This window comes from Typha angustifolia, chromosome 8, assembly GCF_048772165.1.
Source record: "Typha angustifolia cultivar Huaian chromosome 8, ASM4877216v1, whole genome shotgun sequence".
In the NCBI taxonomy this organism is placed as follows: Eukaryota; Viridiplantae; Streptophyta; class Magnoliopsida; order Poales; family Typhaceae; genus Typha; species Typha angustifolia.
In genome coordinates this window covers 15,554,210-15,571,095 of record NC_133246.1, presented here as the reverse complement: position 1 = coordinate 15,571,095, position 16,886 = coordinate 15,554,210, and the positions used below count along the sequence as shown (strand labels likewise).

The 16,886-nt window shown below is 36.6% G+C and overlaps 1 protein-coding gene across 2 annotated transcripts; it reads right to left on the bottom strand.

Annotated features, from left to right (window-relative positions):
- Positions 1 to 3,820: 3,820 nt before the first annotated feature.
- Positions 3,821 to 14,611, bottom strand: LOC140764548 (la-related protein 1A-like). Of its 2 annotated transcripts, none has more exons than XM_073103157.1 (15): positions 14,024 to 14,611; positions 10,971 to 11,556; positions 10,721 to 10,880; positions 10,293 to 10,383; positions 10,094 to 10,165; positions 9,775 to 9,948; positions 9,312 to 9,691; positions 8,195 to 8,264; positions 6,967 to 7,071; positions 6,438 to 6,775; positions 6,216 to 6,359; positions 6,039 to 6,102; positions 5,166 to 5,311; positions 4,940 to 5,044; positions 3,821 to 4,294 (listed from the first exon to the last, which is right to left on the bottom strand). In XM_073103157.1, exons 1-15 carry the CDS (start codon positions 14,327 to 14,329, stop codon positions 4,066 to 4,068), a joined length of 2,970 nt encoding a protein of 989 aa, XP_072959258.1. In that variant the 5' UTR covers positions 14,330 to 14,611; the 3' UTR covers positions 3,821 to 4,065. The 2 variants fall into 2 exon arrangements, with proteins under 2 accessions (XP_072959258.1, XP_072959259.1); XM_073103158.1 differs by having other exon boundaries at positions 10,977 to 11,556; positions 14,024 to 14,610.
- Between the last annotated feature and the right edge of the window lie 2,275 nt (positions 14,612 to 16,886).

Genomic DNA, 16,886 nt, shown 5'->3' with positions numbered 1-16,886 from the left:
AATAAAGCTGGAAGAAAAGGGTGCTCATGCATGCACACGCGTGGACTTGCTAATTAAATGCAGGGTCTCACATGTAATGCCACTTCGTGTTCTTTTGTCCTAAGTAACCTAATTCACTGACACTGGTTTACTGACAGAAACGGCAACCTAGCTCTCAAGCTCATTGCTAGAAGACATTAATGGAGAAGCGAATGAGGGAGAAGAGATCATACCAAAACTTCCCAAATAGAGATACTTGTAGCCGGAGACGTGCCCAATTCTCGCCTCCCACCGCCCTTCGTTGTGATGCCTGCCAGAATTAGCCCTTAGCTAGCATGCAATATCCCATTAATTTGACATGATTTTAGTGCAACGGACATAATTTTTTTTAATTTTTTTTGGCCAATCGAAAACTTAAGATTATACTTGGCAACGCCGCGATATTTTGAGGCTCCCCGAGCAAAGCCGTTGCTTCTACGTCGGAGAGAGATCAAGTAGTCAACCTTGGATATGTTCTCCATCTCTTGTATCTCCCTCTCATAAGTGCTTACCTGCAAGATTTGAGGAGACTAATTAAATGAGAGATTATACTTTTGAAGCCATTTCTAATACAGATCTATATATAACAATTATTAAGATAAATTAAGGGGTTAGTTTAATTACGGGGAAATTAAGGATAGCTTTATCCTTCCAGAGTTTGAGAGCAGCAAGATCATAGGTGTGGGCGGCCATCTCCTCATTATCATATCCTCCTGCAAGTGTTCATGCATGCAATCAAATGAGCTCTTAATTATTTTAAATTGTTACATATATATAGATATATATATTCACACCATATTAATCCGGGCCTTGGAAAAACTTACCCAGATGGACTAGGAAGTGAATACATCATCATGATCAGGTTAGAGAGAGAGAGAGCGAGAAAAATAGAAAAAGAAAAAGGAAAACGTCAGCAGAAAAAAAAATGAAAGAGAAAGATGCGAAGTTAAATAAGAGAAGGATCTATAGAGCATATATATATATATATATATATATATATATATATATATATTATTACTTTGCTTTCCTTTCTTCTCAGGGTCAATCCAACTATCTTTATCCCAAAGATGGGCTTCATATTTCCCAGTCCACCTATGTCTGCAGACATGCATATGTTAAAAATATACATATAAGTAATTGAACAAATAAACCCTCTGCATTAAAATTTATAAAAGAAAAGGAATAGACATCCTAAGCTCTCTTCCTCTCCCACCTTGTGACTCCTCTATAGATCGAGGTTCGCTTGCCATGGACATTGCGGCCGAGCTTTGGCTCGCGAACCTTCTTGGCTCGCTGAGCCTTGGGTTCATGCCTACCAATTCTGCGCATCAGGGGACAATCCGCAGGTGATGATGATACAGAGGAAGAAGAGATCGCCGACGACGAAGGCGGCTGCGGAGGAGGAAGAGAACTCTCCATATCTGGGTGTTATGCCTCCTCACAGCACTCTCAGAGAGAAGGAAGAAACTGCAGTCTATTCATGGATTGTTCACCTTTAAGAGTGAGGGGGGGAGACTTAAAAGAGGAAAGAGACAAAGTGGTGAGAGAGCACTCGCTTTAACGTTTAGTGGTGTCCTCAAACACCTGGCTCAGAAGGTATATAGTTTTGGCCACCAATGGCACTGTGAATATATTGGTTGCAGCCATGCACTTACTAGGCTTCTAAGAGGTATCCCTTTGAAATGTGAGGGTAATGGGCCGGCTTTCAAGACTTTGGCTTTTGGTATCTCCACCTACCAAATTTTCATATCCTCCTCTTCTTCTTCTTTTTGTTACAATAAAAAATTAAAAAAAAAGAAGAAGAATGAAAAAAAAATTCTTCTGATAGACAAAGCAGCCTTATAAAAATGTTCATGCATGTAGAGATATATTTTAATTGGTAAGTCAATTATTATTAATTCTATGTAAAAGGAAAATAGATTTAAATTTCATGTCAATCTGGATAGGTGCAATTAAACTAAATTCCAAAATGTTGGATCGCTATTAATTAGACACAAGCATATTATATTTCAGATTGCGGATAAGAAGTACATCATAGATCTTTTAACGGTAAAACAGCATACGACAATATAACTTTTATTAATTATCGTTTCGTTATTTATGTCGGATGCACCTGATATTTTTAGGTTAATTTTATTCTAAAATTATAAAATAATTCTTAAATATTTTCATTCTTATCGTATCTCAAATTTTTCAATGGTAAAACAATATAGGACTAATATAACTACTTACATTATACTATACGAATGCAATATTTACCGATTATTTTTATTATTCATCTACTTACTATAAGTTTCCTAACTCATTCTGTAAACATATTTAGCATTTGATTTGCAAATCACATTTCATTATGTATACGGTACTCTAGAAGGAACAGAAAAGAAAAGAAAAAAAAACACCTGGCTTCTTAGAGATATCCCTTGAAAAGTGAGGGCATGGGCTATCAAGAGCTTGGCTTTTGGTATCTCCACTTACCAAATTTTCATATCCTCCTTTCTTTTGTATGAAAAATAAAATAAAATTTAATAAAATGAGCAAAGAATATATATATATATATATATATATATATATATATATATATATATATATATATATATATATATGTTCCTGAAAGTACAGAAAAGCAACCTTATAAAGATGTACACGTACACAAATATTTTAATTGGTAAGCCAATTACTATTAATTATATGTAAAATGAATTTAAATTTCATGTCGATTGAGGTAGATGCAATTAAATTAGATTCTAAAATGGTTGGATCATTCTTTGTTATACACATGCATGTTGTATTTCAGATTGTAAATATGTAATATATCATGGATATTCTAATGATAAAACAATGTATAATAATATAACATCTATTCATTATCGTTTTGTTATATTTGTCTGAAGCATGTAATATTTTTAGGATACTTTATTTCAAAATTGTAGAATAGTATTTAGTTAGTTTTATGCTAGTCGAATCTCAAATCGTGGAAAATTCTCATACGGTAAAGCAACACACTACTTATATAACTATTATCCATTATCGTTATGTTATGCGAATGTAATATTACCGGCTATTTTCATTCTTCATCTACTTGCTATAAGTTTTGTAACTCATTATATTTATTATATGGTTTGTAAATCACATTTCATTATGTAAATGGTGCTTTAAAAAAGGAGAAAGAAATTCAATTCCGGCCTATGTATGTGTTTTTAATAAAGGGTGAGACTGTGAGACTACAATGTCAGAATGTGGTAGATATATTTGTGGCACTATTATGGAACTCCACCAAAACAATATGCTGGACATGTGAGAGGCTCGATGCGTCTCCTTGGGCAAAAATACGTTATCATTATTCCGGATGGTATATCAAATTAAACTATCAGAATAGCTTAGATAATCTATATTCAATACGCCAAGTCCCCTTAGATCATGATATAACTTTCTGCTCTTATTCAGCAATCTCAAATTTGTTCAAACCTGGACCTAATTCTATCAAATTACTTTTCTTAACCAAAAATAAAGAAATAAATGAAAGGAAAGGAAAAAAATAAAAGAAAGAAAGAGAGAAGGTTATATCAAAACCAATTCCAAGCATAAACGTGGCAGCAGAAACATGCAGATCTAATTGATTTAGGTGGTCAGCCTGATCATGTAAATCCAAGCATGCAGTGGTAAAGAAGCAATTATCCATTCTCATGCTTCAGTAGTGCTCCTACGAGCACCAATTTATTCGTTCCTAAGTCATTGGCCAACGATGGTCAGATTGCATTTACCTTTCCCCTGAACTAGTATAAGTATTTCCCCGCCCCAAAAAAACACTTAAAAAAAATATTATAGCATGGATGAATTCCAAGCCCAATTATTGCTCAATTTTCCACAATCTCAGATTATTCATTATTATGTTCCTTTTTTTTAACTTATGTACAAATCCGAGATGGACGGGAAAAAAGAATTCCTCCACCACCAACGCTGGCAGAAGACCGCAAAATCTGCACAGATATGGCCACTCAAACCCTCTCTTTACTGAAACAAAATTATCTCCCACCCAATTAAGCCTGTCTACTTCCCACGAGAAGAACTACAGCCACAGACGTGGTGATCTCTCTCTTTCTCATTTGAGCTGCTAGCTTTGCTAATACTTGACTCCTTCCCTGCCGCTTTCTCTGCCTTTTCCTTGGCTCTGAAATCCTCCAAGCTTCGGTATTCCTCCCTAAGTAGCCTGTCCAGCTCTGGATGCTTCCTCAGAGGTTTGCCGCTGTTCCGATTCTCTCGAAAATGATGAAATGCCCTGGTGCACAAACAAGTTAACTCATCGTAAGTTAAAACTTAAAAGTAGTAAGAGCCATTCTTAGTTGGAACATATTAGTTCTCAAGCAAAATGTCAGCATGTTTATGTGGGTGAGTTATTGTGGTTGTACCTTATTCGTAAGTTAAAGAATATCTTTGTATAGAGTAGAGAAGCATATCAAGCAATCAAAGAAGAATTGATTTCGCTAGCTCTGAGAATTAGCTATAACTCTACAGTAAATAGGATGATTTCTACTGATAGAAAGAGATAGTAGTAGTTGCAAGAAGCTCCTGTCCTAATGTAATAATATTTTTGTAACTTGAAGTGACATAAGTAGTAAAAGTTATTCAAGAAGTGTGAAAGAATGCTAATCTCACAGTTTAGTGAATAAAGATTTCAACATACTATGTAATTTGCAATGCATAATTAAGCAGGTCTCAATTGTAGTAATAGTAGTTAATAAGCATACTAAAGCTTGCATATCATCACATTATCTCCTGAGGATGAGTGATCAGTAAATTTCTCCACATAGGAACTTTATAGCATTTATTTTCAAAACTAGAAGAACAGGAGGCAAAGGTACGAAAACAACAAAACAAATGAAAATCCTAGATTGATAAACCATAAGCAAATCAAAGATGTTACCAGTATTTTTCAAGGCCATAGAGATTGCCATTCTGATAGGACTCAAACGTAAGCTGCTCAAAATCTTCATACAAATCTTCTTTAAAGTTCTTCTCCAACCCATAACTAGAAGAAAATATAATAGAATAAGATCCAAAAGAGACTACACATGCAAAATAAGGCTATGCATCAAACATTGATAAGTACACTATTAGTTACATGTACAAGGAGAAGGATAACACAACACCTGTAAAATCTGAAGAGGCACTCGAGTCCATAATTATACTTAGCAGCTGAATCTTCCAGTGCTAGCTTCCGAAATTCATTATACATAGATTTGTTGAACATATCTCTCAGGAAGTATGACCAAAACCTATAAAGTGTGTTCATTTCCTGGATTTTAACCAAAGAAGAATTTATGTAATGAATAACAGGCATAGAGATTCAATTACTACATTAATAGAGCCCCAAACCTCACAGCTACAGAAAAAAGTAAACATAAGGTAGATTCCAAGAAAATATGACAAAAGAAGATTAAAAATGGAAACTAAGAGACAATGGAAATCCAAATTTTTAAAGCATGATGTACACATACTAGCAACAGATAACACAAAGGGACCACTTGGTTTCACGAATTCAATAGGCTACATCTATAGCCCCAAACTGGAAGACATCAGAAGCAGCAACCTTAGGTTTATGCTCCTCTCTGTCTCAATGAGCATTGAAATACTGTACCTTCATGATCTAGCTTGACACTTAAGAGGGACTACATCACGGGATCCATGAACCAAAAGATGATTTTCAGATCTATATCTGTAAATGTGGCATTTGAAATACCCCAGACCAGGTGGCCCAAAAATACACCAAACCAGGTAGCCCTAAAATGTAAGATATCATTCAAGTAGATCTTACATTGTTAGTAAGCAAAATAATGTCTCTTATGAGTCAATGTGAAGTGTGAGAAACAAAAGCATGCATTCAATAAATAAGATAATTTACGTGACTGGTAGAGTTCTTGAGAAAACCTCACTAACTTACCAAACCAGACTAAAGAATATGAGTTTGCCTCAAATATTTCTAAAAAAATAAATATATCTTAGAGCAACAAGTTGCATCTCACCTCACTGCAACCAATTCCTAATTTCTTACGGTCATTAAGGCAACGCTTGTGAAATTTCAGATACCTTCATCAAGGAAGAAAAAAAAACCTTCAATTTATAATTTTATCATAAAGATAAACACTAAAAACATTGAGCTCTAAAATGTATGATCATCAGAAATTAGTAAAGCCATTTACTTCTGCTGCTTAAATTCATTTTCCTCTAAAAGCTGATGACTTGGATGCTGAAATGGTGGGAAAGGTTTTGGCATAGATCCCACGGGTGGACTGCTCCCACAAAGAATACCATGGGGAGAACCACTCAGCTTTGAAGATATTTGTCTGCAAAGACAATTAACGAATCATTAAATAGATTAAGATCAGGTGGCCACAGGAACAAGATTAATAAGTCACTCTAACCCATAATTTTCGGGGGGCGTTGACCCAAAGAAAAAGCCGATTGAGTTGCTTGGTGGACTTTCCGATACAATTCCATAACGATTGCGGCTGTTGGCATGATTTCTAAAATTACTTGGATATAAGCGCTGTTTATGTGAGGAATGCAACTTGCCATTGCCTTTATTTTGTCGCCTTCGAGTAATAGCTGGTCCATTCTCTTCAGAGCCATTGTTTCCAGCAATTGAGGCATTTCCCTTTGAATTCATAGAGGTACTTGAGAAGGTACAGGATTTAGAGTCTCCATCTCTCATCTCTGTCACAGAACTATTTCTTCGGCTGAAGCGTGAAGCTTGCAACTCCTGCAAGTCTCGTTTCATCAAAAGATACATATGTACCAGAAGATAACATGATGAGCAAAAAACAACAGTTATTTGAAAGAAATGGAAAAGAGTGGTTTAGGTGAGGGACCACACAAATCTAGCCTCAGTGTACCCAACTTACTCAAATTAAAACATTATCCACTATGTATAAGGTAAAAATGAGTTGTCACCTGCTCATAAAAGTAAAGGCCATCATTGATAGCAGATGCAAGCTCAGTCGAAATTGGTTCTGTTTCTTTCAAGCCAGTTATATCATCTTTGTCTATCCTGATATCCTGTATACAACCCAGATGAAAAGGGACTTCATTATCAAGGCAAACTACTACGATCACATGCATAAAGGTGACTACTTATTTACCTACAAAATTGTATATAGCAGATTTCATTAAACAGTTTGTGGACTGAAAACGTAGATGAGTTCTACTAAGATGAATGAGTTAATTCAAACAACATGAAAACCCAATGATGAAAATTCTGCTTTCACCAGAACTGTTATATATATATACATACATATATATTCAAAAAGGCTAAATGGTAACAGGTGGAAAGAAAAGGTACAAATTTCAAATACATCTGTTTTGAGTTATGCGCAGCATCTAATAAAGAAGGCTGCTGAATATGGTTTTAGCATAGACCCTGGATTGCCTAGATCTTCTTCTCTTTTTATCTGTCTAGCTTCTAAATTTCACAGATTCAGTTTATTAGGTTGCTTCATTAATCAAGTGAAATCAGTCATTTCAGTTACTGAGAGGATTCTGAATATTTAGAAGTTTGTGCCTTTTCACTTTAAAATTATAACAGACAAAAACAAAGATTCTGAATATTAGTAGAACATGTTTTGAACATCCAAATAATAGAACAAAAAAGTAATATTCATCTCTTATCATGTCCTCCCTTTCAGTTCCTTCTTATTGCCAGCTGGTTTTCCTATTAAATTTTATTGGTTCAAGTGAACTTAAGCAGAATATGAAATATTAAAAACATCTGGAATGAATTCAGCTGCTAATTCCTTCGCCATTCAGTGATTCTGTTTCTTTGCATTTTCAACAATCCATATTGTTACATCCCTCTATAGCATCTCTTTATGCAGTACTGTATCAAGTATCAGTATTTTGAATTCATGTCTTCACCGGCACTACATGCCAATACTTTCAGCAACAGAGAGATTAAGAAAGTTTTGTTATGATTCACCGAGCACTTAAAAATCAGAATATCGCTAAAAATAACCAGTGAAGAATCATGCTTGATATGCAATGATGCAACAATTACAAGTCTATATGGAGCTCATGGGGAATTTATAAGTAATTTATGATCTTATACATTTTGAAGAAATGAAAGGAGAGGGAGATAATCAACATACTCAATGGCAAAGTCTATAAAAGAGCATCAAAGTCTTACTTGTGTTACAATTATTAGTCTATGCACATCTTGGTCATTTACATCCATTTGATCTTCATCATCATCAACCCTGCTTAAAGAACATCATAGTGAAAGGGAAGGGATTTCCCAAGTAAAATTTGTCAGAAACCATTATAAAAATTTACTGCCTGAATATAAGAGCCATCAGCTTTGCCATTGTCATTATAATCATTTAATTTTTCCAAACAATTGAGAAACATATTTTAGGACAAACTGAAAATAAAAAAATAGAAAGTTCGGATAACATGATAATTGCTAGTATTAAGATTTTGCGATTAATCCTTCAAAGCAAATTAGGAGCACAAAATTACAAAAGCTTAGAGGGAAAATTAAGTAGCCTATTTAAGCAGCTGTCTTTGAAGAACATGGCTCCTTAGCTTGTAGCTGGAACAAATTAGATATATAAAGATTATTCTGAAAATAAAGATGTCAAGAAAAAGGAGGTAGCAGGACCAGATCTCAGTTGTATAAAAGAAATGCATGAAAGTCCTAAGAAGAGAAGGGGATAACTAGTACATCTCAATATCTGTAAGATTTCATTGTTGACATCAAGGCTCTAAACCTGGTATCTTTTTTATAATAAATGGACACATGCTTGCACACACAGATAAAGACAAGAAAATCCTCCTGTTGCACAACATTTTAATCTTTTACGATCAATAGGAAACATGTTTTAAGTTCACTAGAATGTGGTTTGTCCACTGTCTGGTACTTCTTCATCTATTATATAACAATATGGTACTCTATCTGCAGTCATCCACATGAGAAAATGCATAAATGATCTGCATTACATGTGATGAACATTGAAAAATATTAGAAAACCTAGTATTCTTCTGGACTTTCTAACACGGTGCAAGTGATTACAATGATATCTTATGAATTCATTCAACTAATTGTGATTTCTTCTTCGGTCTTCTATAGGGTGAGTGCTGAAAGCACTCATAATGACAACCGACAAGTTTTCTTGGTATGCATCGCATTCTTCTTAAAAAATAGCAAGACAGACAAAAAGATTTTTCAAGACTTATCAGTTTTTGGCATAAGAGACATAAGAGATAAATCAAGGCAGGCCTCAAATGAATGACCACATAATTACCTTTTATTTGAATGGCCTTTTCTAACAGATGTCTGCTCCAATTCTAGTTCCTCGTCAAGCATAAATGTGCTTTGATCCCCACTGAAGCCAGATGACTCAGCCATGAAATCATTAGAAAAACTTCGTAAATTTGGCATGTCGGATCTCCTCTTTGATTGTCCATTTATTTTACTAATTTCAGTATCACTACTAGTGGAAAGAGCAACATTTTCCTGTGAATGCTCAAAACTCACAGAAGTATTGTTGCTAGCAAACATGGCTGCAACTGTATTTTGGTTTGCTGAACAGTTACATCTATTACAAGGTTCTTTTTCTTCAATTTCTGGAGCTGGTGCAGAAGCTAGCTCTGTAGACCTCTCCATGTTACTATCGTTGCTTGCCTGTGGTTCATTAGCAGTTTGCACCTTCATAATGTTACATTATAAAGATACTTTTATTTTTATATTAGAATATGTTAACTTACTGAGGGTAAATGCTCATCTTGTTCACAGCAGGTAGTTTGACAACCAGCACACTCATTAGAGATGCCACTTATATTCCTTTCCATACTGACAGGAGATTGGACCTCCAAAGAAACAGATGATACTGAAGGTGGAATCCACTTTGACCAGTCATTACGCCTCCTTATTTTGTCATCCTACCAATAAAATTTTAAAGAGACTTGTGACAACCAAACCATAATAACAACTAAAGAACAGTTAGAATTTTTCAAATTTGATAGAACTGGAATAGAGAAAAGGAGACATGGAAAATGGCATATTATCAAATGACAGATATAAAACCTGAACTTCTATTAAACTTGAACTCCGCAGGACATCAAGAATTAAAGGTATGTCGGTTGTCATTTTCTTGACCTGTAAAGGGAAATACTCTGTTTAGTAAGCTGCTTGTGACTTGTCCTTTGCACTCATTTCATGAATAGTTACCCTGTGAAAGTCCTATCACTACTGTACCAAACATAAGGTCTCAAAGAAAACATACCCTGTTAAAGTCTGCAATTTTAGATACCAAAACCCATCCCTGTTCATCCAGTAACGAGATCAAATAGTTGTCCTTCTGCAAATTTTCGTCACTGCAAAACATGATTGTTAAAGCTAAAATACTGAAAATAAGAAAAGAATGCAAGTCCACATTGGTCAAATAGTAGAGAGAAAATGCATATCACATGGATCAAATGAATCAAATTTCCTGTAGAAATGACATGATTTTTCTCCCATATTGCCGAGAGACTGGACTACTGACACTAGATGAAAGTCACCTACAGTGAGAATAACCAATTGGCAACAAAAGATACATGTTGAGTGCTTTAGCATTTCAATTGTTAAACTAATATTTTTTTTTCAAAACAACATGGACTATCTCTGTCAAACCAAAGGAATGAAATTTGGAATATATCAATATAAAATCACCTGAAATAATACTCAATTTGTTTTACTATTTTACTTCTCAATTCTACTTCCTCGGATGTCAAAATTGGATATGTCGGAGGGCAAGGCTGTGTAATAAAACGAGGAGGACCTCTCATCATTTCTAGAGGAGCGGCAGGCATGTAATACATAGGAGCAATACCTGCGTTCAAATATAATTAGACATTAAAAGGAGAAAAGTAGATGGCCTCAAATGACTGTAATCAATATTATGTAGAACTAAGTTACTAACCATTACCAGGGAAAGCAGGTCTATTAATGTATCCAGCAGCAGGACCAACAAAGTGTGGAATTGGTCTGACAAATGTCCTAGGTCCCATACCAGGTGGCATATTCATGTGATGTCTAGGACCAAATGCCCGCTGGTTGCACCACGTTTGGTTATATTGGTTAGCAGGTTCATGAGCATTATGAGGTCTACTAATAGAATTGCCAGGACTGGGGTGCCAAGTATTTGGGTCTCCTCTTGGGGGCGGCACCATTCTGTTTCCATTGTTTCCTCCAGCTTGTCCATTTGGAATGAAAGGTGGCCTAGGAGGTTCACCTCCAGATTTCACAATGTGAGGATCATTGTTCTGAAATGGCATAGGGCCAGTCTGGTAGGCATATTCATGAATGAATAAAGGTGGAGGCTGTACAACAGGATAAAACATCGGTTGCCCAGCCTGAAGGTTGTAGGGCAAAGGTACAGGAAATGGTGGTGCCCCATTTGCAGGAAGGTTACGCTTGGCCCCATGTTTGTGAGGACGCACTTGATGATGCTTATTGGGCGGATTACCACTTCCATATCCATCAGATTTGCGCAAGCCAACAGAACCCTGAAATAAGTTATTATCTCATGAGAATTGAAACCCCCCATGCATAAATCCTAAGAAGAAATACAGAACACTTTACTTCATAGAGAGAAATTAACTTCATAAAACAACAGATTGATGGAGAACCCATAAATTGGCATAGTGAGCATTATACCCAAAGATATGATCTATTACTACATTGTGTAGCCAAAATAAATAATATCAAAACAATTCTATTCATTACAGAGCCAGCGCCACCTGCCCAAAATCCTGAGAAAAGGTAATTCATATTTCCTACTAACAATCATTCCCTCTAACTTGTGTGGTCAAATGATATCCATTATATATCTTTGCTTTTAGTTGGTTACTTAATATGCTAGTGAACATTCATAAAGGAAATAAAGCTCCCTGCAGTGTCCAAAAATAACAAACTAATTTAAGGACACAAGCAATTGAAAAAAAGTCAGACAAGTAAGATAAACTGCAGAATAAACAATAATTTCACAACCCCATGCATGCAAGCAGACATCAGTGTCCGCCCAGCATGATAGTAGCCCCATTAGGTAATCATCTCACAAAGGGAAGAGAAAGAAGACACCAACTAAACCTAAAAAGAAACTGTGGATTATTACAAAAGCTAAAAATTTAAGATTCATTTTCTAGCAAAACCAAGCAGGGAGACCCAATTAGTATAATCCGCTGGAGAATTCCCTGTAGTCTCCTCCGAGGTATCGCTCAAAGTTTCATGATTTTGTGTCTAACACTTCCAACTTCAAGCTACAACTTTGGTCCTGGATCCGTGGTCCACCCAAGCAAAGGGGGTTCTTGGGACCTCTTTGTAGTATTCAAAGATTAAGCACTTAAGCTTGTGGACAACCTTTCATAGCATAACCAAGTTGATGTATTTTGGTATATAATAGATAAAATAGACACCATAAATGTTATTTGGAGAAAATAGAAACTTTAAATGGAGTATTAGAGTACCAACTTAGGTACTAAATGGTGAAACGAGAATTGATGTATTTCAACCTTCTCAATAGGTTTTATATTGTACTCCCACTATTCTATTTTAGGTTTGCATTAAACAATTGCATCATATACATAATGTGCTAAGAGAGCATTTGAGACTTTACAGTTTACATTTATAAGGTCTTAGAGATCGAAATATACATATTTCTGGTATTCTAATTAGACCTATAAGAAAAATTGGAGAAATTAGCCTAGTAATCAAGGTATGCTAGGAAAGGCAGTATCATGGAGCTTTCTTTACTTTAGGGCTTCTATATAAATGATATATTGGCACTTCACCAAGAAATAATTTGAAAACTGTAAGTCAAAATATTAAAAGTTTGCAACTTTTGCATCATATATTGATCTAAGCTAGTGCAGAATTAATTTTGCATCGTTATCATTCACCAAATATAACCTTAACCAAACTTTCAAATTACTATTTATGATAGCTCATTGGATGGGCCCCATGACTGCATCAGATTCATGCACTAATCACCATGATTTAAGAAATAAGCAGGCTAAGAAAGGCAACAAGCAACTAACTTTATGAAACTTGAATTATCTAGCAGCAAAGATCAATGATGACAGCAAGTCCAACAAAACTAGCTTTAAATTGATAATAGTTTACAAAGTTCTCAGTAAGTAATACATATCGATTTCAGACTAAACTGAAGCCAAAATGTGAGACCTTAGAAACAATAAAAATATATGGTAAAGATAGAAAGCTTCTTTAACTCACAAATAGTGGGAAGGAACTTGAAAGAGAGTAGCATTGGAAACACAAAGACTGGAAGATTTACATTTTCTAAAACCATTCAGCATCCCAAAGCCAAAGAAGCGAAACTTGCCGGTGGAGAAAAGGTTTCACAATATTGTCTTTTTTCCCCGACATATAACTATAACTTTTTGACGTACACTAAGGTTGCATTTGGTTAATAGAAAGTAGAGAAAAAAAAAATTATAACTTTCTATTAGTCTACCACTTTATAATGTCTGGATAAAAAAATTGAGCGAGCAATGAATTCTCCAATTTCCTAAAACAATCCAACTTGTCTCATTTCACTTTTATTTTAAAAGGAGAGTGCAACACTTCCCACCTTTCGATATAATGCATGTCATCATTAATTACAAACTTTCAAACACTTCCAATATTTACCTAACATTGATGGTTATCAGAAGTGACTTCACTAAAAACTCCCGCTACTTTCTTCTCTCCACTTCTTATCAGATAAACACTCCTAAGTCTATCACACATATTTATAATATTAGTATAAGTAAAGAAATTAGCCTACAGAAAATCAAATGGCAAAACATAGGGGTCCCAAGTTGTCTTTTAGTTTAAACTTGATAAGATTGTGATCTTTATTTAGGAACCAAAGATTGGAAATCAAAGCCATATAAATAACCCTAAAGTAGATGCCTTGAACTAGTAGGGACGCCTGCAAGATCCATCCTAAGAACTAGAATTTACAAAACTAACCTGCGTCGGAACATGAGCAGGAGGCGGCGGCGGCGGCCCATTCTTGGGACCCGCACCAACATTGCCCGCAGCAGCAACCGACACCTTCGGGCCAGCACTCACAGGCCCCTTCGGCCTCGCATCCGATAGCGTCGGCCAAGACTCTGCCCCCATCACCGAGCCCTCCGCTTCCGCAGCAGCCGCAGCCGCCGTATCCGGCGGCATCCTCCACGGCGACGACCTCCCCGCATCGCCGGCAGCCTCCTCCACCTCCGGCGCTACGCCGTCAACCGCCGCCGCCGCCTCCGGCGGAATTCCGCTCTCCATCGCGGCGACAGAAGGTCCGAGATATGGCAAAAATCTAGCGCGAAATATACGAGAGAATTAAAACGCACAAGGGGGATGCTCAGCGTCTACCTAGATTCACAGAAGATATTGCCGCATTCTTTGCGGCGACCCATATATAGCCATCTCCGCCGTCGCTGCGGTTTGAATCAAGATCCGAGACCGAAAGGGTTAGGGTTTTGAGGGAAAGGAAGGCGGGATTAGGGTTTTGTGTAAAGACAGGAGAGCGACAGTTTCGCGATGGGATGAGGCAAGACCTCAAAGAGTAAATAAATAAATAAATAAAATAAATTATAAAAAGGTACGCGGACTTGTGCTGCTCTATCTAGGTAACTAACCATTGGAGGAGCCCATGTGGGGCCAACACACATTATGATGGCATTCTTGTCCTTTCCGTCTTTTTTTCTTCTTCTTTTTAACTTTTTGATCTTGATTTGCAATCTATTATCTATGTCCTTAGGTGGGCTTTTATTTAACTTGCTTCTTCTATAAACGAGGCTACTTTGGGCCCAGAATTAATTTGGGCCTCTTACTTAAATTAATCCTCCCCGTTCGCAAGCAAAAAAAATTCACTAAGATATAATCACTCGACAGGCCACAGCGCTGCCGCTGACTGAGAAATCTTTCAATTAATATTAGGATGGCAAAAATTACTTTGCTGGGTTGCAGTATAGCTAGAGAAGCATGGAGACAATAATGAGCATAATAAATAAGCATGGATGGAGACTAGATCCATCATGCTTTACCAATCCCAATACCAATCCCAATCCAATCAGAGAAAGGAATAGTTAATTATATGGACAGATCTATCCCTGGGGAAAATTAACAGTAACATACATTCCAATCAATAGGAGGAGGAGGAGGAGGAGGAGGTAAAGCAAACCGCTCCTTAAAGGATCTGTGGGCGGTGGGACGTCCCACCAGGAGGAAGAAGTATATAAATCTTCAGAGTAACGGCACCAATGCACCACTACGCATGGACTTTGTGGACTGCCAATAGCAGATCAAACCCACCCCCTATCCCTATCCCTATCCCTATCCCTCGCCCTTGCCATTAAAATAGAAAGCGACCCATGGGTAAATAATATGGAGATTTTAGGCTTATAATTCCATCTCTCTTTTTTTTTCTAATATTTTATTTTAATAAATTATCAACTTTCAGTGAAAAATTTACTAAATATCACACTAAAATTCACTCTTATTCTTTATTTTCAAATGAATTTTTTTTTTCAATTAGTGTAGCATAAACTTGTTTTGGGTGTGGAGTTGGGATAGCATCATATAAATCACCATGATTCCTAAAGGACGCAAGGAAATCACAGACGTCGCTCTTTATTGCACCAGTCTTTTCTAACCCCGCATAAACTTATATTATATCATAGAATATATCTGGCCGTAGGGCACACAAAAAGTTACAGTGAAGCACAACTTCAAAGAATCACATAAGCTAAAGATCCAAAATCAACCTATGCCCCCTCTATTGCTAACCGGGAAACATGGACATAGTCCTGTAAATCTTTGAAAAGTTAGAGAAGTGAGATTACAGTAGAGACATAAGATGAAAACAAAATAAAATAAAATAAATGCTATGACCCGAACTAGAGAACTAGCGGCACACTCGCTTGAAGTTACAAAGGCAACAAAAACAGCGAAACGTCTCCTCACATCTGTGAGAACAGCACGATAGAGGAAATGGACACAAGTGAAGGACGAGGGAAGAGCAATTGTAGAGGTCATGGGTAAAGATCGAAGAGAAGGCTGGGGCGAAGTGAAGGATGCAATGAAGTCAAACCAAGCCCAGCAAAGAGATAGAAAATAGCGATGGTAACGCATCATCGATCGAACATTACAGAAATCATAAGAAAACAACGATAGGGGATGACAGGGAGGAAAGATGAGTGAGGATGAAAAAGAGAGAAAAAAAAAAGAGAGAAGAGAGAGAGAGAGGAGGGGGGGGGGGGGGGGGGGGGGGCAAGTCACCAGCAACGACGCAACAACCCTTAGCGCGAGGGGAGAAAAGAACTGAAACCCTAACTGAGAGCTCAGCTAGGGCCAGCATGCACTATCATTCACCAACACTCTCTTCATTGTTCAAGATTGCTAATGTTTAAAATCGAACTTGTGATTCTCCTAACAACTCCAATTAAAGATCGATGCTTAATTAGAAATGTTTTCAGAGAAAATTGGACTAAGTGATATAAAACATATGCCAATCAATTTTTGAGGTAAAAGATAGCACCTATTAAGATTTAACAAGAAGCACAAACATAGGAACATGATATAAAGGTCCCTCTGTAGAATGAATAAAATACTAATTGAATCTATTCCGTACAATCATCTGAAAACCTCTTCGCAGCCAATCTCCCGATTCTTCCTATACTTGGATAGCCAATTCAGTAGAGATGCATATGTAGGTGTAATGGTAGAAGCAACTCTAAAAGGATACTGAACGAAAGTCCGGCCACATACCTCTTAAATCTTCTGCCATGCCCAACCATACCTTGCAAAGCCCAGACGTCTCTTCAAAGCTTATAATCCA

What these genes read in the sequence shown, in the direction of transcription:
- LOC140764548 (XM_073103157.1), bottom strand. Translation starts at nt 14,329, where the DNA reads ATGGAGAGCGGAATTCCGCCGGAGGCGGCGGCGGCGGTTGACGGCGTA. An exon ending in AAAGGCCATTCAAATAAAAG is followed by an intron (nt 8,265 to 9,311) that starts GTAATTATGTGG and finishes TTCTTTAAGCAG; the next exon opens with GGTTGATGATGATGAAGATC. An exon ending in TATGGCCTTGAAAAATACTG is followed by an intron (nt 4,295 to 4,939) that starts GTAACATCTTTG and finishes TTTGTGCACCAG; the next exon opens with GGCATTTCATCATTTTCGAG.